Here is a 24,732-nt window from a genome sequence, read left to right on the forward strand (position 1 = left end):
GAAGAACCAGGACTAGATCTCCTAGAAGAACCGGAAGTCCTTCTTCCCCCTGGGAGCGGTAATGTGGACGTTGGGTCCAGGGCCCCATCAAGAGTGGGAAGTAGCGCCTCAGGGGGGAGCCTGTCCTCTGCTGACCTAGTTGATCTGAGGGAAGAGAGACAGCTTAGAATGGATCTGGCCCGGTTGGAAAAGGAGAGGGAGGTGAGGAGGTTCCTCCATGAGCTTCACTTAAAAGAGTTAGAGCTCAAAGCCCTTCAACTTGGAACTCCCAGTAGTCCTAATGGTGGCAGCATACCGAGAGAAGTCCCGAGAGAGTCCAGGCCCTACCTGCCCAAAGATGTGGTTGCTAGCTATGGTATAGGGGATGATATTGTAAAATGGCTGGCTGCCTATGAGGTCTCTCTACGAGCCCATGGGGTCCCCGAAGCCCAGTGGGGGGGTGGCCTGTATAGGTATATGCCTCCGGTGGGGAGGGATGCCTTGTTAGCGCTAGAACAGCCAGACCAGACCCGGTACCCCGTTATGAAGGTAGCCCTAGTGAGGAAATTTGGGCTGACCCCTGAAAAATTCAGGCAGAGGTTCCGGGGCAGTCAGAAGTTGTCCACTCAGAATTGGGTGGACTTCTTGGATTATGCCAGGAAGGCCTTAGAGGGCTGGGTGCAGGGCAGTGATGTCAAGGACTATGAGGGACTGTACAATTTAATTTTAAAGGAGCACCTCCTAGAGAAAAGTTTTCCAGAGCTGCGTCAGCACCTGGTAGACAGCAAGCTAACTAATCCCAGGAAGCTTGCGGAGGAGGCGGATATCTGGGCGAGTACCCGGGTATCCTCAAAAGGGACTGGAGGGAATTTCCAAAGGGCTGGACAGGGCGCCCCCCAGAAGACAGAGGGGGGAGACAAAAAGAGGGAGTTCTCTAAAGGTCCCCAAAAGAGTTCACCAGGGAAGGGAGTAGGATTCCCTCCTAAGGTTGGTCCCCACAAACCCCCTTATCCTGACCGTGGTCAGCAGCCTAGGGTTGTCCGATGTTACGAGTGTGGTGAGGTTGGGCACTATAAGGGGGATGCCAAGTGTCCCAAGAGACCACACCCTCACATTGGAGGAAAGACCCCTGGGGTGGCGAGTGTAGTGCTCGGGGAGGAGTTGCCCCTAGATAAGGGAGGTGAGTGGGCAGGGCTAACCCTAGTGTCCTTAGGGGATTGTGAGATGGTTCCTAAGACCCAGATGCCCTCGAATACTACTAAGTACAGGCAATGGGTCACCATCAATGCCCAGAGGGTGGAGGCTCTGAGGGACACAGGAGCCAGCATGACTATGGTGAGGAGTCAGCTGGTGTCCCCAGAGCAGGTGGTTCCCAATGTAGTCCACCCGGTTGTGATGGCTGACAACCGAGAGGGTCACTATCCGGTGGCCCAGGTTCCCTTTGAGTGGGGAGGGGTTGCGGGTCCTCTACGAGTTGCGATCAGCCCTGCCATGCCGGTCGACTGCCTGTTGGGAAACGACCTTGAACACTCGGCGTGGAAGGAGGTTGAGTTCAGGGCCCACATGGAGATGTTGGGGACCCCTGAGTGGACGTGTGCCCACACTCGGTCTGTGACCACCCGAAGAGGGGATTCACAGAGGTTGGAGCCTGGGACAAAGGCCCAACCAGCTGCCGGAAAGGGTAGACGGGGAAAGCCTGCCCCGGCATCTAACCCTCCAAAGGTGGATGGAGCAACTAAGGTGGTCCCGGAGTCTACGGAGGGGGATGCAACGTCCCTGGAGGGCTTGCCTACCCCTGCAGACTGGCAGGTGGAGGGAGGACCTACTAGGGAAGAGTTTTGTCGGGCTCAGAAGGAGTGCCCTACCCTTGAGGGTTTACGGCGGCAGGCCGAAGCCCAGGCAGCGGGTGACGATTCGGGGAACTTCCACATATACTGGGAAGATGGACTCCTGTATAGCGAACCCAAGGCTCCGGTGCATGGTTCATCCCGGGCCTTGGTAGTTCCCCAGCGTTACCGAGCCTTCCTATTAGGACTGGCTCACGAAATACCCTTGGCAGGACACTTGGGACAAGACAAGACCTTTGCTCGACTTGTCCCTCATTTTTACTGGCCTCAGATGAGGATTACGTCCGATACTTTTTGTAGGACGTGTGTAACCTGCCAAGCTAGTGGGAAAACAGGGGTGAAGCTGAAAGCTCCCCTGGAACCACTGCCTGTCGTTGGTACCCCCTTTGAAAGGGTGGGCATCGACATTGTCGGGCCATTGGATCCACCAACGTCGGCCGGTCACAGGTTTATCCTGGTTCTGGTGGATCATGCCACACGGTACCCAGAGGCTATCCCTCTGAGGACCATTACTGCACCTGCGGTGGCACGGGCCCTTATGGGAATTTTTACCCGGATGGGATTCCCCAAGGAAGTGGTGTCAGACAGAGGTACCAACTTCATGTCGGCCTACATGCGGGCCATGTGGAAAGAGTGTGGAGTTACCTACCGGTTCTCCACTCCTTATCACCCCCAGACTAATGGTCTGGTGGAAAGGTTTAACAAAACCTTAAAGGGCATGATCCGGAGTCTGCCCGAGAGCCTGCGGAGGAAATGGGACGTCCTCCTACCTTGTTTGCTGTTTTCGTACAGGGAGGTACCACAGAAGGGAGTGGGCTTCAGCCCCTTCGAGTTGTTGTACGGGCACCCTGTGCGTGGACCCCTCAGCCTGGTGAAGGATGGATGGGAAAAGACTCCCAGGAAACTTCCCCCGGATGTGGTGAGCTACATGCTGGCCTTTCGTAGCCAAATGGCTAGGTTGTGGAAGCAAGCTTCTGAAAACCTAGAAGCCAGCCAAACGGTCATGAAGGAATGGTATGACCGAAACGCTCACCCGGTGGAGCTGGAGCCTGGCCAGAAGGTGTGGGTGATGGAACCTGGAGAGCTTAGCGCCCTCCAGGATCGCTGGTCAGGTCCCTTTGAGGTGGTTGAGAAAAAGGGCACGGTTACCTACGTGGTAGATCTTAAGACCCCCAGGCAGCCCCATCGGGTGCTCCATGTCAATCGCCTCAAGCCTCACCAAGAGAGACCCGAGGTCACGTTAATGATGGTGACTGATGGGTCAGAGGAAGAGGAAAGTGAACCTCTTCCTGATCTGTTTGCGTCCCAAGAGAAGGATGGGTCGGTGGAGGGAGTGATCCTTTCACCGTCACTAACTCCTGAACAACGGAAGGACTGTCGCCAGGTACTGGAGCAGTTTGCTTCCTTGTTCTCCCTTATCCCGGGAAGGACTCATCTGTGTACCCATGACGTGGACACAGGGGACAGCCCACCTGTGAAGTCCAAGTCCTACCGACTGTCGGATAAGGTGAAGGCTAGCATCCATGAGGAAGTTACCAAGATGCTAGAGCTAGGAGTGATTGAGCCTTCGAGTAGTCCCTGGTCCAGTCCGGTGGTACTGGTACCTAAAGCTGCCCCACCGGGCACTACCCCAGAACTCCGGTTCTGTGTGGATTATAGGGGACTGAATTCTGTGACAAAGACAGACGCTCATCCAATCCCGAGGGCGGATGAGCTCATTGACCGGTTGGGAGCTGCCCAATATCTCAGTACCTTTGACCTCACTTCCGGGTACTGGCAGATTTCCCTGACGGATGGAGCCAAGGAAAGGTCAGCCTTCTCCACACCCGAGGGTCACTACCAGTTCTGTGTGATGCCCTTTGGGCTCAAGAACGCCCCTGCTACGTTCCAGCGATTGGTGAACCAGGTCCTCTCTGGTATGGAAGCCTTTTCAGTTGCGTACCTGGATGACATCGCTGTCTTCAGCCGCAGCTGGGAGGACCATCTGCGTCACCTTCAGGCTGTTCTTCAGGCTTTGCAGCAGGCAGGTCTGACGATCAAGGCCAGCAAGTGCCAGATCGGGCAGGGGTCGGTAGTGTACCTCGGTCACTTGGTGGGTCGGGGTAAGGTGCAACCCCTCCAGGCCAAGATCGAAACCATCATGGCCTGGGAGCCCCCCAAGACTCAGACGGAGGTCCGGGCCTTCTTGGGCCTCACTGGTTACTACCGACGCTTTGTCAAGGGATACGGAACCATCGTGGCCCCCTTGACTGAGCTCACTTCCAAAAAGCACCCTCGACGGGTGATCTGGACCGAGGGATGTCAACAAGCTTTTGACACCTTGAAAAAGGCCATGTGTGCGGCACCTGTTCTCAGGGCCCCTGACTTTGCCAAGGAGTTCATTGTCCAGATGGACGCGTCGGAGCACGGTATTGGAGCAGTGCTGTCGCAACTTAATGATGAGGGTCTAGACCAACCGGTGGTTTTCCTATCTAGGAGACTACTCCCCCGGGAACAGAGGTGGAGTGCAATTGAGAGGGAAGCTTTTGCGGTGGTGTGGGCTCTGAAGAAGCTGCGGCCATACCTGTTTGGCTCGCACTTCCTGGTTCAGACCGACCACCGGCCCCTCAGGTGGCTGATGCAAATGAGGGGCGAGAATCCCAAGCTGTTGAGGTGGTCCATTTCCCTACAGGGGATGGACTTTAGGGTGGAACATCGCCCAGGAGTGGACCACGCCAATGCTGACGGTCTCTCCAGGTATTTCCGCCTTAGTGAAGAGGACTCCCAAGGGGTTGGGTAGCTCTCCCCACTTTCAGCTGGGGGGGACGCGTGTTAGACCTGTCAGCCCTTTGGCAGTTCCCTCCTCATTTTATTATTTTTGTCCCTTTCCCCCTTCTCATTTTTTCTGTCTACCTAACTTTTTGGTGCTGATGTAGAGGTTCTGGGTGTCTTTTCCACTCCACATGAGGGAAAGGCGCAAGGTGCTCCTCTGAGGGGGATGGATGAGAAAGGTGATATTCATAAAATGGTGGCTCCAACTGTCACTTCAGCACCTGGACCATGACTGCTATGGGAGATTCCAGAACTTTCTGGGCCTCTCTGGCAAGTCAGGTCCAAGGTGATAAATAGAGGTGACAGGAGAGCGGCCATTTTAGGTTTTTCAGAGAGAACTGTGTGGCATCAGGAGTAAGGCGCCTGTGTGAGGAGGTGGTCGTGCCTAAAAGGGAACAGACAGGTTTTAGGGCCTGCACAAACTTCCAAACCAGGTGACGTCACCCCTAACCTTGTGACCGGGCCCTGAGCGCAGTCGGAGATCTGGTGGACAACGCTATCTTGGAATTTACCTGTGGCCACTTCCAGGAGCAAGGAAGCTTGTGGACCCCAATCCAGCCGCACCAAAGAATTACTGGCACCCTTGATTTGGCTCCCCCACTCCCCTCTAATTCCCTTCCAAAGACCCTACCAGAACTGGACACCGTCATCCTCCAGAGATCGTGAGGGACTTCTCGTGTCCTCCGGAGGTGGTTCCTGGCTTGTGGGAGCTTGTGGTGGGGCTTCCTGTGAGGAACGGGTGAGCCGCGACGCCGCTGCCCAGGTGAGGAGAATTGCCTGAGGGAGAAGCGAGACGCGACCGGCTTCGAGGCCGGCATCCTCATGTCACGTGAGAGGGGCTGTAGCGCCGCCCCTCTCTGCTGCCAGTAACCCCGGAAGGCCGCGCCCCATCTGAGACGCTGTTGCTTGAAGTACCCGAGCAGTCCGTAATGGAGTCTGAACCGACCCGGACTCTGCCGGCTGGCCAAGCCCCCCTAGAAAGTGAGGCCATAGCGGAAACGGAGCACCCCCTCGCTACCAGTAAGCGTTGGATGAGGCATTTCGGTGAGGTGCCTAGTGGGACGCCCTCCGACCCTTCGGCCAGATTCTCCCCTTTGGTGTCGGGAGTTCCGACACCCGGAAACAAGGTCCCTCAGTTCAGGAGTAACCTACTCGCAGGACGACCAGCACGAACACAGTAAGCGGGGCCCTAGTAGGAGAAAGGGGGGGTGATAGAGGAGTCCCCAGAGGGCCCGGGGGAGTACGTCGCAGGGGGCAGGAAGTGTCCTGGTATCCCTTGAGGTCCGTTACTGGGAAACACCAGTCCTTGGCGAATAGAAAAGGGAAAGTGACTGGATTTGACACGAGACTGACTAGGGGGGAATACAGTCCTGTCGCTCAGTGTGGGAAAAGATAATCTCCCAGTCAGTGACAGCTGGAGATCGGATTCCATGTTAATAAAAATGTGATTGGGTGTTTGTCAAGAAATAAGCAGAACTTGACAGACTGATTAGAATGGATCACTGAGTTGCCAGCCAGTGAAGGTCCAACGTAGCGCCTAGAAGGTGGAGATTGGATAGAATCAGCAGAATAAGAGTCCTGAAGTACAGCTGTGAGGGGACTCCTCAGATCGAATATTCAGAGGGGACTAAATGTTATTTTGAAATGTGATTTGAAGCACGCCCTGTAGAAGTGTAGCTAGGTCTCCCGATTCGGGGTGGGAGAAGCTCTGAGGGTATTTCTGTAATCACTTTGTAAGGTGTAACGTTGAAAGGTATTGTCATTTTGAATGAAAAATGTAATGTTTTACCCTGTCATGGGAAACTAAGTACCACCGTTAAAGAAGAAAAGATTATCTAGTACAGAAACGTCCAGGTTTGGCCTTAGACTATAGAGAGAAGTCTAATGCAAATGAAATGAACTGGTTCCAATTGTAATGTCAAAGTGAAAACTGAATCTTGATCAGAAAAGAAATGTTATAAAGTTTACAGTAACTCTTTTACAAAAATCGGTGTAGTGTTCTTTTTGAGTGATGTGGCGCAGGATTGCGAGCTGAGTGGGATGCAGGCCTGAAAAGCCAAGAGGAGTGTTGAGCCAAGTGACCTGAGCCAAGCTACCCCCTTAGACGTAGGTCTAACACAGTGGATAAATGGATGGCATAAGCAGACTAGTCACTAGCCGTCCTCATTTATACTATCAAGGGGGAACTGTTACCACGGCACACTAAACACATACTGCTCTGGAAAATTATATGTTTTTCACTAATGTGTCATCAGGAGAAGCCTAAATCCAAGCGATCTCTTGCACAACACCCACTGGCACTCGGTTTCAGACTGAGTTTAGCGCTCATGAACAGGTGCTTGATAAAAGGCAGTGAAGAGTGACGTCCCTATTTGCGGTGCCCAGCAGTAGGCAAGATATCTGCTGAGCAAGGTGAAAGTCTCTATGTTCATTCAGTCTTTACCTCTCGTCTGAGACTGGTGTTTTAGAAATAATCTGGTGATTTACAGATAATATTGGCGGTAATCATAGAAAAGTAAGGCAACGGAGATGTAATTGTGTGGCCCTGTCTCAGGTGCATATGTGTCCCTGTCTCAGGTGCATATGTGTCTATCACACAATCAAAGCTGTCAAATTGTGGTTACCATTGGTGAGTGTCAGAATCAAAGTCCAACAACACCACCTGATAAACGTAGACATGACAGATCAACAGTAGGGCAAATGGCTAAATGTAGGGCTTAGGAATGAACAAGGACATTTCAAAGAAGTAGGGCAAATGGCTAAATGTAGGGCATAGGAATGAACAAAGACATTTCAAAGAAGCAGCAGTGTGTACAGCAGTGATGAAAGTGAATAAATGAGGAAGGTGACCAGAACAAGTGAGGTGCATGTAGACTAAGGAGACAACACTGACAAGGAACATACAGCGAAAGGTGGAGAAACTTGAAATCAGACACTTATTAAAATGAAAATGGTGCCAAGTAGTAGGCTCTGGCGAAGTAGACACAAAAATGCCACTAGGTGTGTTGCGCCACCGTTTAACTAAAACCAGGGCCGCTGGCAATGATGGGGGTTTGCGGCCACAGGGTTTGCAGCATAGTTATGCATCAAACGTTACTAAAAGCGCAGCAACAAGGGTTGCCACGCAGTAGAAGGCCCTTTGCAAAAACTCCCTGGTCCCTTTCCACATGCTTATTGTTGCATTTGGGTGTTAGGCTAGTACTAATCTGGTGGAACCTTTGTCCAGACAGTGTGAAACATAGTAATGAAGTAATATTATCCCAAAATGAGCAGCATTAAGCAGCATAATTCACATTTTCTTGTTGCATAATTTAGTTAACGCTGCCGCATAACCCGGTCTCCTCCAGCTACATAACTCCAGGGTCCTTAACTAATACCAGTCCTTCCTGTCCTATTTAAAGACAATCATCAATCCAGTCAACTATTAAAACAAGTCTTGGCAAAGCCAATACGCCTCACCTAGGCAAAATATCTTGAATTTGCCAGTGGTTTTTTTTTTTTTTAACCATGTTATAGAGCAGCATGGCTGAAAGAAAAAAAACACTAGGACGCATTACAAATATGGTATTCAGAGTAATATAACAAAGCACCTCCTACAAAAGTCATAAGTAGAATATCTGATGGGTGCCTGACACTGGGAGTGATGCAGCTCATGAACCATAAAAAGAAGTATGTAATTCACTTCCCTTCCTTGACTCTGCAGTGATCAAACAACTCAATTCAAAAATTGCTGCTTAAGAGTTGAGACACCTTCATGCACACTAATATTAATAAAAACACAATATCAGTAGGTAATGCAAGAAAAAGTACTGAAAATATGACCAAAAATACAATTGAAGAGTAGGTGAAAAGCAACACAAAACTCAAATGTACCTTAGATATTTCGTACCGTAGCCAAAAGAGAGAGAGACAAGACCTCTCATCACCCGAAAAGAAAGACAGTATGGGCTGGAAAACATTAACAATGAACTCCTCGCCATCCTTACAGTGACCTGGATGGTGTTTTTTACTGGAAAATGAGCCCATGTGCCCTATACTGTTAACTCCAAAAAAGGGCAAGTCTAAAGTTGATAATGGCAATTCGTTTGGTTGTCTGCAATCGAAGATAGAGGACTCATCCATGGCGAGGTAGAGGAGTGAGCAAGGAAGCCGAGAGCCGCACGGAACTCCCAAGAACTGCAAAAACGACTTGACCAGCTGGAACTTCAACTGGGGAGACGATATTTTGATTAAGGAAGTGCCAAGTTCATCAAACAAAACCTGAAAAGACACAAAACATTTTAGATAAATGCAAACACAACACTTTTAACTTAATAGTCTAAGAAAGACAATAAGTTATAAATTAACAAAAGGTATTTTTTTTTATTCATCCTCACCCACAAGGCATCATGGCCACACAAAGTGTACTGATGGCCCATTATAAAGCAGAAATTTAGCATAAAACTATGGAAATCTAGCAAGCAGCTATGGATGGACCAACAGGAAAAGATATGCTACCTCCACGGCATGCAAGTTTAACAGAAGCAGCTCAATATCAATTCAAATCAATGGATTCAAGCTAGCCTGGATGATGAGGGGTGACACCCCGAAACTGGTCCCAGGATGCTTGTTTCCGGTCCAGGGAAGACCTGGCCTGGCAGTTTGGGCTGTCCTATTCCCACCAGGAGCAGGGTCAAGACTGATTTGCCTATGGCTGGGACCAAACTGGGGTGGCATGGTGAGCAAAAGAACGTTGGATTAAACCCAAATCTCTTGACTGAGGGTGAGTGGTTGAAAAGTTTCACCACTTCGTCCATCATCTTGTGTTTGGTATGTTCAGTCTAAGTGGCCATGGGTAAGCCCAGACGTGGATCCCTTGCTTGCTGTGCCACTGGATTCAAGCTAGTCTGGCTGATGAGGGGTGATATCCCGAAACCGGTCAAAGGATGCTTGTTTACGGTCAGGAAGGACCTGGCCTGGCAGTTCGGGCTGGACTGTTCCCATGAGGAGCAGACTGATTTGCATATGGCTGGGTCCAAACTGGGGTAGCATAGTGAGCAAAAGAACGAAGGATTAAACCCAGATATCTTGACTGAGGGTGAGTGGCTGAAAAGTTTCACCACTTTGGCCATCGTATTGTTGTGTTTGCAATATCACAAGCTATGTAGCATAATAATATATGTAAACATATCAATTAGGTAAGGATTTGCTAGTGGATTTCATTCACATTTGTGGTTATGTTATGCTTTCTAGTGAGTGGGTGATTATTAGGTCTCGCGCCTAGCATTGCAGTGCGCAGCACTGGTCGCGCAGTGAGAGACCTCTTGTAGGGGGTTTCAAAGCTGACCTAGGAATCGCACACACTCGTGCGTGTGCTTTTCCTTTTGGGACACGCTATTGGCCTTTGCGTGCGTCTTTTTAACAAAGACAGCACGCAATTGGCCAAAGGGAGGCGCATTGCTCCGCCCATGGCCTATTGGTGTCGGTTACCCACAGGCCCGACATCTGTTTTCAATTATCGTGCACAGAGGCGTGCACGATAATAGGAAACAGATGTCTTGGTGTGTCGCGCGTGCACCACTTGGTTTTATATTTTCCCAACTCCACGTGTACGTGCGCACAAACCACAACTAATCAAGTCTCGCTTTTAAAAATATTTAGGCACGCTTTTGCGCACGTCGTCTCGCCGCGTCTCTTGCTCCTTGTTATTTATACTGGATAGGACGCATCCACTAGGCAGCGCTGCTTCAAAGGGGAGCCCCCCAGCGGGACGTCATCGCCGGAGGAAGAAGGAGCTGTGCCGCAATAAATTGGTTGCAGGACGTCTCCTAGCAACCAGGACGCATCTACGAGGCACTGCTGCTACACCGGTTTCCCCTTCACCCCCGCAACGGAGAGTCCAGACCTCTTAATGTCATCATTCCACTCACGCGCCAGGTTTCAGCCTCCTCATCCCCTCACACCTCAGCCTCCTCACTCCCCTTCACACCCTCACACATCAGGGTTCCATTTCGTACTCCCCCTCACACATCAGGTTTCATTCTCCTCAGCCCGTCACGCCCCAGATTTCAGTCCCTCTTCTCCCACACATCAGGTTTCATTCTCCTCAGCCCGTCACGCCCCAGACTTCAGTCCCTCTTCTCCCACTCACACGGCTGCTCATGTCCTCATACTCCTCAGGTTTCAGCTGGTTTCTTTCACTCTTGATTCTTCAGCCACGTCACTGCCATCTGCTCGCTCCATCTCATGCCTCGGGGTACCGTTCCTCACACCTCAGAGCCCAGCCTCCTCATGCGCCCTCACTCCTTCCGGCCGGCCCCCACCCTCCCTCCTTTCACCGTTCGCATGTCGGGCAGCCGTCCCTATATTTCACAGCTGCCAGCTTGTCTCTCACACACAGACTGCCGTCAGCTGAGTGAGCTCTCGTATTCATCTCCATCATGTCATCTCACGCCAGGGCCTATCCTACAGAAGAGATCGCCCCTGAGTCATGGGCTGTCTGCCGCATCATGGCAGCCTGGCGTGAGAGTGCCCACTGGCACCGATGCGACGAGAGAGACATCCATCCACCCATCATCTGGTAATGTGTCTACAGTGACACCGTCCTTACAACCCCAAGCCGTGGCGCGGGGAAGACCGGAACCACAGACCCCGGAGTGAAGGCTGCTGAGGTTTAATATTTTGTACCTCCTTGGGGCGAGCCCAGCCCCAGAGTGCCACACCCCTCTCTCTTCTCACCACAGACTGACATGGAATACCCTGTCCCCTGCCCTCGGTATCCCAAGGCAGGCGAAACCTCTCACAGCTGAGGATCATAGCAGTCATTCTTGTATAGTGCAAGATGAGCCAATAAGTCTAGTCGCTTGGATGATGTCACAATCTATCCATCTGGCGAAAGGGGTGACCGTAGGTCTCATCCATATCGCTTATCAAGTGAATGTTTTCACAATAGGGCACGATAGGTCTCGTGTTATGAATGGTGTCAGTAGGTCTCAAGGAGTGAATAACGTCACAATAGATCTCGTCCAGTGAATCGTGCTACCCTAATTTTCCTCTGCTGAGTAATAATGCACCAGATCGTAACATGAAATGACGCTGCAATATGTTTCATCCAAAGAACGATCCTTAATTAGGTCTCGACTGTTGAATGACGTCATAGCAGGTCTCATTCAGTGAATTATGCTAGAATTGGTTTCATCTGGTGGTTGACGTCACAGGAGGGCTCATCGGTAAACTGTATTAAAATATATTTCGCCCAGTGAATGATGTCATAGCAGTTCTCATGAAGGGAGTGATTTCACAATAGAGATCACCAAGGGAATGACGTCTCATGAAGTGGATTATCTCACAACACATCTCATGCCACACTAGCTCTCACCAAGTGAGTGATGTCACTGGAGTTTTCAAGAGGTCAGTAATGTTCACAGTATGTCTCACCAACAAACGACGCCACAATAGGTTCATTCAGTGAATGGGTCTCAGCTAATGACTGATGTTAAAATCACTTTTTAAGAAGAGGTGTGGCGCAGCGGCCAGGGTGCCTGACTCCGGACTACGGGGTTCAATCACGGTTCGATCCCCGGCGGCAGGTTAGGTTACGTAGTTTCTCCTACTGCAGGCACAACATGCTTTCCTGCAACATTCATACTTTCTAAGCAGCCCGGGACACTGACGGCAGCTTCTTTGCATAGGTCTCGCATTTTCGATAGTTTGAGCTATTGGCATTGTACATGATAATGCCAATAGCTTAAACACTCACAAATGCAAGACCTATTGCATTGCAAATGCTTGTTTTTCGTTTTGCAGCTATTTTTCGTATTTTTTTTTGTGGTTACTGCTCGCCTTTGCTTTCCTACCAACTCAAAAACACTATACACAATGCAGTCAATCCACACTGGGTGTTGCTATGCAAGGTGCGTGACACTGCTAGATCAAGTAGGACAGAGAGCAGGAAATACATGGATCATAATGACCAATGCACAAGACAAGACTTAGTGGGTCTTGTGCCGAACAGGTGATCATGAAATCCCTGCAGCAGGTGTTAATGTCAGCAGTGCACAGCGTAGCTAGACTAGGAAAAATAATAAACCGTGTGGCAATCATGAACAGATGTTTTATACTTCAATGTATACCCTTTCACAGGAGCCCTACAGACTTTTTTCATTGAGAGCTTTTGAAGGTGTCAGTTTGTAGCACTCACCAGAAGACCATGTCCAGATATGCAGCCATTGTACCAAATTGTAGATATGCGGATAATATCCCGATCTATTTCCAGAACAATGTGTTTGTGCCACCATTGATATCGGAAATGTCTTTTCTTGTAACACTGGAATAACCGTGAGTAATTCGACTTCTGGTCAACTGATATAGATTAAGACTATTCATTAGCTCTCAATCAAAATTAAAATTAAATAGCCTGTGAGTTGCACATATGAATGTACACAGTACCTACCTGACCTCCTCAAACTCAGTCAGTCTCAAACTTGACATACCACAGGCCATAGCCTAACAGTAGAACACTATCTTGGAACAGCCTCCTAGTAACAAGGAGCAATCCATTCACTTAAAGTGAGTTTTGCGCTCATGAATGTGTATGCAGAGCATAGCTGGGACTCCATTTAGTCTCCATTTTATGTACAGTTGTCTATTTTACGTACATGAGCTTACCATCAAATACCGCAAGTAATATTTTGAATGAAAGACTTCAACAAGTAATACACAGCTTACCTCAAGTCTCATCAGAATTAACAGCTCTCTTGACTGCGTAGGTCAATTTCCACCATCTTTTTCCAGCCTCCAATTTCCATGTGTATGTTACCAATGACAGTAAAACTGCCCTGCTGAGGACATCTGCTCAGCAATAAAAACTCTTGGCTTGTCATAACTTAGCAGGATGAAATCATCCCAAATCATCTATTGCTTTCCTGAGAGCTGTGATACCAAAGGAGATGATGGACGGAGCCTTTGAGCAAATCAAACACTCACCCCCAGTCAACTGATCTGGGTTTAATCCATCATCATTCTTTAGTTCACTCCACCACCCCAGTTTAGACATGGCCATATGCAAATCAGTCTGACCCTGTGCCGCATGGGAACAGTCCAGCCCGAACTGCCAAGCCATGCCTTCCCTGGACCGGAAACAAGCATCCTGGGACCGGTTTCGGGTTCATAACCCTCATCAGCCAGACTATCTTGAATCCAGTGGCATAGTGAGCAAGGGACCCAAGTCTGGGCATACCCTGCCAACTTAGGGCGAACAAAGCTATACCAAAGGGGATGATGGAGCTGTATCGCACACAGTAGGGGCTATTCCGGGTCAGCTACTTGGCCATTACCTAAGACCCACCTATCCCAGTTCTACTTTGATTTTGTCAAGAGATAGAACACTTTCTAAACAATGGAATTTCTTTGACTTGAGGAATTGAGGTTCTTTACACAAGAGACGTTGTCTCAGTGCATAGAGGGGCTTTTACATCCATATTAAACTGGCATGCAACAGAGATCAGAGGTATTCAGCATTACTTGATATACAGAATAACTTCATTTGCACTATTTTATACACAGTAGACGAACAGTATATTGAATGTATTTAATAACTTCTATTTTATGTATGTGTCAAATCTACCTAGCCTAATGGCCTCATCCTCGCTTTTCAAAACAGAGGAACTAAGAGCAAGGATACTTACCATACAAACTAAATTAAATGTTTAAAATTACATCAAATCGGAAATGTTGTAAGCCAATCAATTCCAACTCCAGAGGTAAGAGAGAAAACATTCTTGTCTGAGTTACAAAAGAAGAATGCCCTTCCACCAATAGGACCGGAAAGTGCACCAAGAGGCAGGTAGATTGGCAGTATGTGGTGGACAAGTTACTTACCTTCAGTAATGCTTTCTCTGGTAGAGACATGATCTAGCCAATGATTCCTTACTATTGAATTCCCTAGGCATCAGACTGGATCCACAGATTTTTCTTCGAGCAATATACCTGCACACCAGTAGGTAACGTTGGTCGACTCTGCGCGACGTCATCGGCAGCGTCTGCGCCTTTGTGACGTCCGTGTTACCTATCTAGGAACCACCTCGGCACGCTGAATTCAGTTACTGTTCTTGACTTTCCACGCCAGAAGCACAGAGCCATGAAGGGCACTGGTGTTAGTGTGTTTCTTAACAACTAGGGCCCTGAGAGCAATCAGCCCTGAGCCTGAAAACCTGTCCGCAGTGCACGGAGGATGTCTCTACCAGATAAGGAGTTACCAAAGTTAAGCAATTTGTCCATCTGATAGAGACATCTAGCCGCAGATTCCTTACCTTTGAATGGATACCCAAGCATTACCGTCCCCGGCAGAGGGACTGCGGACAAATTTAGACCAGGAAGTCCTGCAGGACCTAGCGGCCAAAAAAGGCCATCCATGCGGTCTTGACTTTCCAGGCAGTGGTGGTTGGTAAACGTGTGCAGGGATGCCTACGTTGCTGCCTGACAAATGTCAAGGACTGGAACTCCACATTACAATGCCATGGTAGCAGCCTTAGCTCTGGTGGAGTGACACCTTAAGCCTTCAGGAGCCTGCTTTTTGGTCAGAGCGTAGTAAATTTTGATGCAGAGGATGACCCATCTCAAGACAGTCCTTACAAGCTTTCTTTGTTCCAACGTACCTCACAAAGAGTTGGTCATCCACCCGGAACTCTTTACACTGCTGTGAAGGTATAACAAAAACGCTCTTTTTGGGTCCAGACAGTGGAGTCGCTCCTCTTCTTTGGATGGGTGCGGAGGAGCATAGAAAGTGGACAAGGTGAAAGATTGCCCCACACGGAATGGTGTTATTACTTTCGGTAAGAAAGAGGCCCCAGCACGCAGTACCAACTTATCGGGGAAGGTGGCCAGGAAAGAAGGCTTGGATGGCAGAGCCTGCAATTCACTCTTCGCTGTTTTGATAGTAAGCAACCAGAGGGGGCAATTGTGACGAGGTTCAAATGGAGCGCACATTAGAAATGCAAGAACCAAATTAAGGTTCCAATGAGGCATATTGAAAGGGGAATGTAGCAACATATGTACAAGTCCTTTAAGAAATGTATTTACAATGGGAGATTTAAATAATGAGGGTTGGTCAGGCAGCCTCAGGAAGGCAGACAGGGCCAAAAAGTTCCCGCTTGAGTACCCAGTGCAAAGCGCTGCTGGATAAGGGTCAAATTAAAAATCAAAACCTGAGAAAGGGAAGCAGAAAGAGGATAAATAGACCTTTCTAGATAATACTTTACAAATCAGTTCCACCAGCAGGCTTACACGGTCATGGTAGAGGGATGCCTGGCTGCCAAAATAACATTACAGACTTCGAGAAGAAGTTCAAATGCTTTCAATTGCCGCCGCTCAATCTCCACTCAAGAAGGCGTAGAGTTGACAGCTTCAGGTGGAGGAACCTCCCTTGCTGCTGTGACAGAAGATCCTCCTGACCGGAGGATCGATGCTCAGTTGGAGAAGCTCAGGATACCAGACTCTCCATGCCCAGTACGGAGCCACAACAATGACTTGGGCCCAGTTGCTCCTGACCTTCCTGTGCACTCTGGGCAGAAGTTGTATTGGATTAATGCTAATAGAAGGTCTGAGCTCCACTTGAGATGAAAAGTGCCTCAAAGTAAGAGCTGCCTTGGAAACTCCAGCTTGCACAACTCCTGACATCGCGCGTTCTTGGTGGAGGCAAACAGATCTAACCACTGTTGAAAGAGATCTTGCGCCACCTTTGGATGGAGATGCCATTTGCGAAGAGCTAGGCATCAACGGCTGAGTTTATCCGTCCTAGTGTTTCAGAGAACCTGCCAGGTGTTGACCACCAGGGATATGCCCTGCTCTTCCAGTCACGTCCACAGACGCAGGAACTCATCACGAAGGGTCCACGACACAACCCCACCCTGTTTGTTGCAGTACCACATGGCAGTGGTGTTGTCCGTGAACACTTTAATCAGATTTCTCTTGATTGAAGGAAGAAAGGCTTTCAATGCCAAGCAAATTGCTCGGAGCTCTAGCAAGTAGATGTGGAGTCTGGATTCTGGATTCCAGCGGAAAACAGAGTCCTCTGAACTCCACCTCTCTCAGATGGCCATCCCACCCTAGGAGTGACATATCTGTCACTACTGTGTGGTCTGTTAGGTAACGGGTGAGGGGTCTGCCTCTGACCCAACTGCGGTGTTTTAGCCACCACTGCAGGTCCTGTACAGTTCTCTCCAAGATCTGGACCATGTCTGAGAGATTCTCCAAATGCTGCACCCAGTGGAACTTCACGTCCCACTGCAGAGCTCGCATATGCCATCTAGCATGTATCACTAGCAGGATCATCGAAAACCAGGATAGAAGCTGAAACATCGGTATCATAGACTGAATATCCTGGACTCGCCGTTCAGGAGGACAAGCCCGAAACTGCACTGTGACCAGAGCAGCTCAGATGGAAGGGAGCGTCTGAAATGCAGTAGTGCCGCCATAGTCTGGAGGTAGGAGACAACAGTCAGAGGCGAGCTCGCCTTCAACAGTCAGTCAGCGAGATTGGGGAAGACTGGCACCCCTGATTGGCGCAGAAGAGCTGCGACCACCGCCATCACCTTGGTGAGCCGGTCGTAAGTTGGAAGCATGGAGGGAGGACTAGTCTTGAAGGGGAGGGAGTAGCATCTTCAGACTAGCTGGAAGACCCTCCTGCCCAAAGTGATCTTTTACCAGTGGTGGAGGTGATGGCTGATCCTATCACCAACTAGCTGCCCATGATTTTGAAAAGCAGGACTAGGGAGGTTTGGAGGCTGAGGCTGCAGGGACAGGGGAGGGAGCTTGGGGGCGGCCAACCTCTGGCAGCCCAATTCACGGGGTTGGAACGAACCGCGCCCACGGCTGGGCAAGGTTGTTGAACTTGTGCGTTCTGTTGGCTAAGTTATGGCTGGCCTGGCTGAAAGCCCCTTCCGTAGCCACAAAAGGGGCGAAGGCAGATGGGGGACTGTTGGAAAACCACACTCCCACTCTGAAAGGGTGGTGGTGGTCTTCCGGACACACTGTGGTAGCTTGGCTCGAGTGGTCAGGAATCAGGCACCGTGCTAAGCATACAATATACCCATACAATAACCATGCGTGCATCCGTTCCAAAAACGACTCTACACCGTAAAAATTATGAAAATATCTCTCTTTATCTTTTTCTCTTAGTTGCTGATTGGAAAAATAAATAAGTCAATCACAATATACAAATTTTAAATAGTGCAGGTCAAATAAATACTGTCTAAAGATTCAATAAATAGGGATGATCATAAATACAAGGGACATAAATATAAGTGCAGGGAATACAGGCAATTAAATATTCTGAGGCAATAAATACTGTACCAATAAATATTGTGCACCAACAAGTCCTGTGGACCAATAAATATAGTAAAGCAATAAATAGGTAAAACACAATAAATACAGTGCCCCCAATAAATAATTAAAAGTATACAGCAACACTCATGTAATCAGATCACTTTTCAATTCCTAAGGGCTGATTTGGCCCAGGCACAGCTTGTAGGGTTGTGGAAGGCTTGAGGGGGGCTACTCCCTGGCTGGGACAAGGCTGAGGCCTAAACTGAGGTAGATCAAGGGGGGAATACCAGTGCCCTGGCTCTCTCTCTCCACACAACCTCTCTAGGTTAGTCCCAGTTCACCCCTGGCACAGTCAGGTTGGTTTCAGCACCTCCCTAGCCCCTTAGAGTAGTCTCTCAGGTCTCCACAGGGCCTTAGGCGCCCTCTACTCCACTTACTGCCCTTTTTCTGATGCTCCGACGCCGCTGGAGTCGTGTCGATGCCGTGAGGCGGTTCCGGTTCGATCTCGGCGGCCTCGGCACAATGTCAGTTCTTTGACGACGCCGGTAGGCGGTTCCGGTCCGATGTCGGCGGCCTCGGTTCGATCTCGACCTCCGATTCGACGGCGTCGGGCAGTCTCTACTCGATGTCGACTTCGGGCGGCTCCGGTCCGATGGCGCTCTCGGCTTCGATGACGTCAGCCGGCCTGGCCTCGATGTCGACTTCCGGCGACTCCGGGGTGCGATCCTCACCCCCGACCTCCGGTGCTCCTCCTCTCAGGTTCCGGGCGACTCCGGAGTGCGATCCTCACTCCCGACCTCCGGTACACTTCACCTCGGTCTCCGACGACTCCGGAGGGCGGACTTCACTCCTCCGATGACGCCGCTCACTCGACCTCGGTTAACTTCCTCCTCGACCTTTGGTATTCCTCACGACCTCCGTCGGCGCCCTCTCACGACCTCAGGCGGCTCCGGGTACGACGTCTGCTTCTTCAGTCAGCGCCGCTTCTCCACCTCGGGCTCCAGGTCTTAGGCTACTCGACGCCGGACTCCAGGGAAACCAGTTTCCAGGTCAGGATCTTGCTGCTTTCTGCTTCTAAGGCCTGTTCCTGCTGTCCAGGTCCTTAGGATGAGTTTTTCTGGCTTCTTCCCACACAGGGCTACAGGCTGGGATCCATCAGTAGGGACTAGTATCAAGGGTGGGTTTATGGACCCCACTCCAGGCACAAGTTTCCACCCCTGCTGCTTCACTCCTTCCTCCTTCACTGTTGTGCTGCTCTCCCTTCACCAGTCAGGTGCCAACTGCCAGCTCCAACTGCCAACACTCTGTCTTAACCTCCCAACATTCTAAACCGCCTCCAACTGTCACAGAGTTCTGGAATGTTCTGGAAGGCGCTGGTAGGTTCCAGTGGATGCTGGTGATGTCACAGGTGGCCACCATTTTGTGCTCCAGGCCCTCAGACAGAAGTTTCAGGGTTAGCTAAAATGGCTCCCTGAATCTGTAGCAACACGAAAAAGTCTGGTGGTTCCCAAAAAGGAAAAATTCAAACAGGGTTTGAGGCAAAAGTGGGACAAAATAAATAATGATGAGGAGGGACCACCCAAAGGGCTGACAGGTCTAACACGCGTCCCCCCCAGCTGAAAGTGGGGAGAGCTACCCAACCCCTTGGGAGTTCTCATCACTAAGGCGGAAATACCTTGAGAGACCGTCTGCATTGGCGTGGTCCACTCCAGGCCGATGTTCCACCTGAAAGTCCATCCCCTGTAGGGAAATAGACCACCTCAACAACTTGGGATTCTCCCCCTTCATCTGCATCAGCCAGCGAAGGGGTCTGTGGTCGGTCTGAACCAGGAAGTGCGAGCCAAACAGGTATGGCCGCAACCTCTTCAGAGCCCATACCACTGCAAAGGCTTCACGCTCTATTGCACTCCACTTCTGTTCCCTGGGAAGTAGTCTCCTGGATAGGAAGACCACGGGTTGATCCAGGCCCTCTTCGTTGAGTTGCGATAACACTGCCCCAATGCCATGTTCTGATGCATCTGTCTGGACAATGAACTTCCTGGAAAAGTCTGGGGCCCTTAAGACCGGGGCCTCGCACATGGCTTTCTTCAATCTCTCAAAGGCTTGCTGACAAGCCTCCGTCCAGACTACCCGTCGAGGTTGTTTCTTGGACGTGAGCTCCGTGAGGGGGGCTACGATGGTACCGTACCCCTTCACGAAGCGGCGGTAATATCCCGTGAGGCCCAAAAATGCTCGGACCTCAGTCTGTGTCTTGGGGGGTTCCCAGGCCATGATGGCCTCGATCTTCGCCTGGAGGGGTTGCACCGCTCCCCTACCCACCAAGTGTCCAAGGTACACTACCGACCCCTGCCCGATCTGGCACTTGCTGGCCTTGATCGTCAATCCAGCTTGTCTCAGGGCCTGGAGAACAGCTTGCAGGTGACGCAAGTGATCCTCCCAGCTGTTACTGAAGACGGCTATGTCATCCAGATAAGCAGCAGAGAAACTCTCCATTCCGGTGAGGATCTGGTTTACCAGGCGCTGAAACGTGGCAGGTGCGTTCTTGAGCCCAAAGGGCATCACACAGAACTGGTAGTGGCCATTGGGCGTGGAGAAGGCTGACCTTTCCCTTGCTCCATCAGTCAAAGAGATCTGCCAGTACCCCGAAGTAAGGTCAAAGGTACTTAGATATTGGGCAGCTCCCAGCCGGTCAATCAATTCATCCGCCCTAGGGATCGGATGAGCATCAGTTTTTGTCACTGAATTCAGTCCCCGGTAGTCCACACAGAACCTCAGTTCTGGTTGGGCACCCGGTGGTGCAGCTTTTGGTACTAACACCACCGGACTGGACCAGGGGCTGCTAGAAGGTTCAATCACTCCTAGCTCCAGCATCTTAGTGACTTCACTATGAATGCTGGCCTTCACCTTGTCTGACATCCGGTAGATCTTGGACTTCACAGGTGGGCTGTCTCCTGTGTCCACGTCATGGACGCACAGGTGAGTCCTACCCGGGACAAGGGAGAACAACGAAGAGTACTGCCCCAGGACCTGGCGACAGTCCTCCTGCTGTTCAGGAGTTAGAGATGGGGAGAGAATCACTCCCTCCACCGACCCATCCTTCTCTTGAGACGCAAACAGATCAGGGAGAGGCTCGCTTTCCACGTCCTCTCCTCCGTCAGTCACCATCATCAAGATGACTTCGGGCCTCTCGTGGTGGGGTTTGAGGCGGTTGGCATGCAGCACCCGCAGGGGCTGACGAGGGGTCTTCAGGTCCACCAAGTAGGTAGCCTTACCCTTCTTCTCCAACACCTCAAAGGGTCCTGACCAGCGATCCTGGAGGGCGCTAAGCTCTCCCGGTTCGATCACCCACACCTTCTGGCCAGGCTCCAACTCCACCGGGTGAGCGTTGTGGTCATACCACGCCTTCATTACTGCTTGGCTGGCTTCCAAGTTGTCAGAAGCTTGCTTCCACAACTTAGCCATTTGGCTCCGGAAGGCCAGCATGTAGCTCACCACATCCTGGGGAAGCTTTCTGGGAGTTCTTTCCCATCCGTCTCTCACCAGGTTAAGAGGTCCACGTACAGGGTGCCCATACAGAAGCTCGAAGGGGCTGAAGCCCACTCCCTTCTGTGGCACTTCCCTGTATGAAAAGAGTAAACAGGGTAGGAGGACGTCCCATTTCCTCCGCAGGCTTTCAGGCAGACTTCTGATCATGCCTTTTAAGGTTTTGTTAAACCTTTCCACCAGACCATTGGTCTGGGGGTGGTAAGGAGTTGTGAACCGGTAGGTCACTCCACACTCCTTCCACATTGCCCGCATATATGCTGACATGAAGTTGGTCCCCCTGTCGGACACAACTTCCTTGGGAAAACCCACTCGGGTAAAGATTCCCATCAGGGCCCTAGCCACAACAGGTGCTGTTATGGTCCTCAGAGGTATTGCCTCTGGGTACCGTGTGGCATGATCCACCAGAACCAGGATAAACCTGTGACCAGCTGTAGTTGGTGGATCTAATGGACCCACAATGTCGATGCCCACCCTTTCAAAGGGGGTGCTAACGACAGGAAGTGGTTCCAGGGGAGCTTTCAGCTTCACCCCTGTTTTCCCACTGGCTTGGCAAGACACACATGTCCGGCAGTAGGTATCGGACGACACTTTCATCTGAGGCCAATAAAAGTGTGGGACAAGACGGGCGAAGGTCTTGTCTTGCCCCAGGTGTCCTGCCAATGGTATCTCGTGAGCCAACTCCAAAAGGAAGGCTCGATAACGTTGAGGAACTACCAAGGCTCGTGACGATCCATGTAGGGGTGCCTTGGGTTCACTGTAGAGGAGGCCATCCTCCCAGTAAACACTGTAGTTCCCTTCAACGTTCCCTGCTGCCTGGGCTTCGGCCTGTCGCCTCAGCCCCTCAAGGGTAGGGCACTCCCTCTGGCCCTGGCAGAATTCCTCCCTGGACGGGCCTCCCTCCACGTGCCACTCGGCCGGGATGGGTAGGTCCTCCAGGTTGGTAACGTCCCCCTCCGCAGACTCCTGGTCCACCACCTCCGGTGGCCTATCCGTCCTACGGGGTGGAGACGCCGAGGCAGGCTCCTCCTGTCCTCGGTTCTTCCCTTGACTGGCAGCTGGCTGGGCCTTTGTTCCAGGCTCCAGCCGGAATGAACTCCCTCTTCGGGTAGTCGCGGACCTTGTGCTAACACAGGCCCAGTCAGGTGTACCCAGCATCTCGGTGTGAGTCCGGTATTCCACCTCCTTCCAAGCGTTGTGCTCCATGTCATTCCCCAGCAGACAATCGACTGGCACGGCAGGGCTTACGGCAACTCGAAGTGAACCTGCAACCCCCCCCCATTCAAAGGGAACCTCGGCCACGGGATAGTGGCCTGTTCTGCCGTCAGCCATCGCGGCTGGGTGGAGTACATCGGGAATTACCTGCTCTGGAGACACCAGCTGGCTACGCACCATAGTCATACTGGCTCCTGTGTCTCTCAGAGCCTCCCCTCTTTGGCCGTTGATGGTGATCCACTGCCCATACTTTGCGGTATTTGCGGGCACCTGGATCTTAGGAACCATCTCCCGTTCTCCCAGGGACACTAAAGTGACACCCGCCCACTCCCTTCCCTTAGTTAAGGGCATCTCCTCCCCGAGCACTACACTAGCTACTCCGGGGGTCTTTCCTCCAGTGGGAGGGGGTGATCGTTTCTGACACTTCGGATCTCCTTTATAGTGTCCAACGCCACCGCACTCGTAGCAATGGACAACCCTTGGCTGCTGACTCTGGCCAGGATTAGGGTTTCTGGGTGGGTTAGCCCTAGGGGTGAATCCTGTTCCCTTTCCTTGGAAGCTATTTTGGGGGCTTTTGGAGAACTCCTTTTTCTTTTCCCCTCCCTCTTTCTTCTGGGGGGCGCCCTGTCCGGCCTTTTGAGTATCCCCTCCAGTCCCCCTTGTGGACACCCGGGTACTAGCCCAAATGTCCGCCTCCTCAGCAAGCTTCCGGGGACTGGTCAGCTTGCTATCCACCAGGTGTTGCCGCAGTTCAGGGAAACATTTCTCGAGCAGGTGTTCCTTCAGTACTAGGTCAAACAACTCCTCGTAGTTCCTCACTTCACTGCCCTGAATCCAACCTTCCAGTGCCTTCTTTGCATAGTCCAGGAAGTCCACCCAATTCTGTGTGCCCAGTTTGTGACTACCCCTGAACTTCTGTCTGTACTTTTCAGGTGTTAGTCCAAACTTTCTGATGAGCGCCAGTTTCATGGTGGGGTAGTGGGTCTGCTCATCCTCTTCGAGGGCCAATAAAGCATCCCTACCAGCTGGAGGCATGTACTTATACAATCCCCCTCCCCAGTACTTCTCTGGAACCCCATGGGCCCTTAACGAGACCTCATAGGCCGCTAGCCACTTGGCGATATCATCACCCAACCCATAGCTAGCTACTATGTCCTTTGGCAGGTAGGGTTTGGATTCCCTGGTGATCTCTTGGTCTTTGCTGCCACCATTAGGAACAGTTGGTGCCCCAATTCTTAGGATCTGAAGCTCTATCTCTTTCAGTCTTATCTCATGAGCCATCTTCTGTTTCTCCGTCTCATGAGCCATCCTCTGTTCCTCCTTCTCCTTCTCCAGCTTTGCTAAGTCCCATGTGAGCTGTCTTTTCTCCCTCCGATCTGCTAACTCCACTTCGGATAAGCCCCCACTAGAGACAGTGCTGCCCTTCCTAGAAAGTGTCCTGGGCCCTGCTGACAGGTTCCCCACCTCAGGTTGGTACATCTCAGCCCCCTCGGGGTCAGGCTCTCCATCCCTGTCTTCCTCCTCAGCCTTGCTTTCCCTGCGTGCCTCCCCCCAAGCCCTTAAGCTGGTTTGGAGTGCACCCTTCTTTGCTCCTGGGGGACAGTACACCCCCTCCCGCTGGCAAAACTCCCTGAGTTGGGCCACAGTGTACGTTTCTAGATTTTCTAGTACAAACTCCATCTCGCCCACTCAGGTTAGAGGACAGGTTTTGTGCAGTAACAATGCAGGGGGGTACCTTTAATAATACCTCCTCCCACCACCAGAGTAAATTTGGAAAAAACAAAATCCCACAATTAGGAAGGCCGCTTTGAGAAAACTCCCGGTGTAGGCCTATGGACTACCCACAGTTATTGTTGAGTATATGTAGGCACAGCTCTATCCCACCACTGAACACCAATTTATGTTGGAAAACCACACTCCCACTCTGAAAGGGTGGTGGTGGTCTTCCGGACACACTGTGGTAGCTTGGCTCGAGTGGTCAGGAATCAGGCACCGTGCTAAGCATACAATATACCCATACAATAACCATGCGTGC

At 51.0% G+C, this 24,732-nt stretch overlaps 1 protein-coding gene across 1 annotated transcript in view; it reads right to left on the reverse strand.

Annotated features, from left to right (window-relative positions):
- Window positions 1-24,732, reverse strand: part of NRDE2 (NRDE-2, necessary for RNA interference, domain containing) — a 205,004-nt gene that overhangs the window by 54,264 nt on the left and 126,008 nt on the right. Inside the window, exon 10 of the mRNA XM_085626525.1 lies at window positions 8,511-8,897. Coding sequence (XP_085482651.1) covers window positions 8,511-8,897 — 387 coding nt within the window. The remainder of the gene's footprint in view (window positions 1-8,510; window positions 8,898-24,732) is intronic.

This window comes from Triturus cristatus, chromosome 9, assembly GCF_964204655.1.
Source record: "Triturus cristatus chromosome 9, aTriCri1.1, whole genome shotgun sequence".
Classification (NCBI taxonomy): Eukaryota; Metazoa; Chordata; class Amphibia; order Caudata; family Salamandridae; genus Triturus; species Triturus cristatus.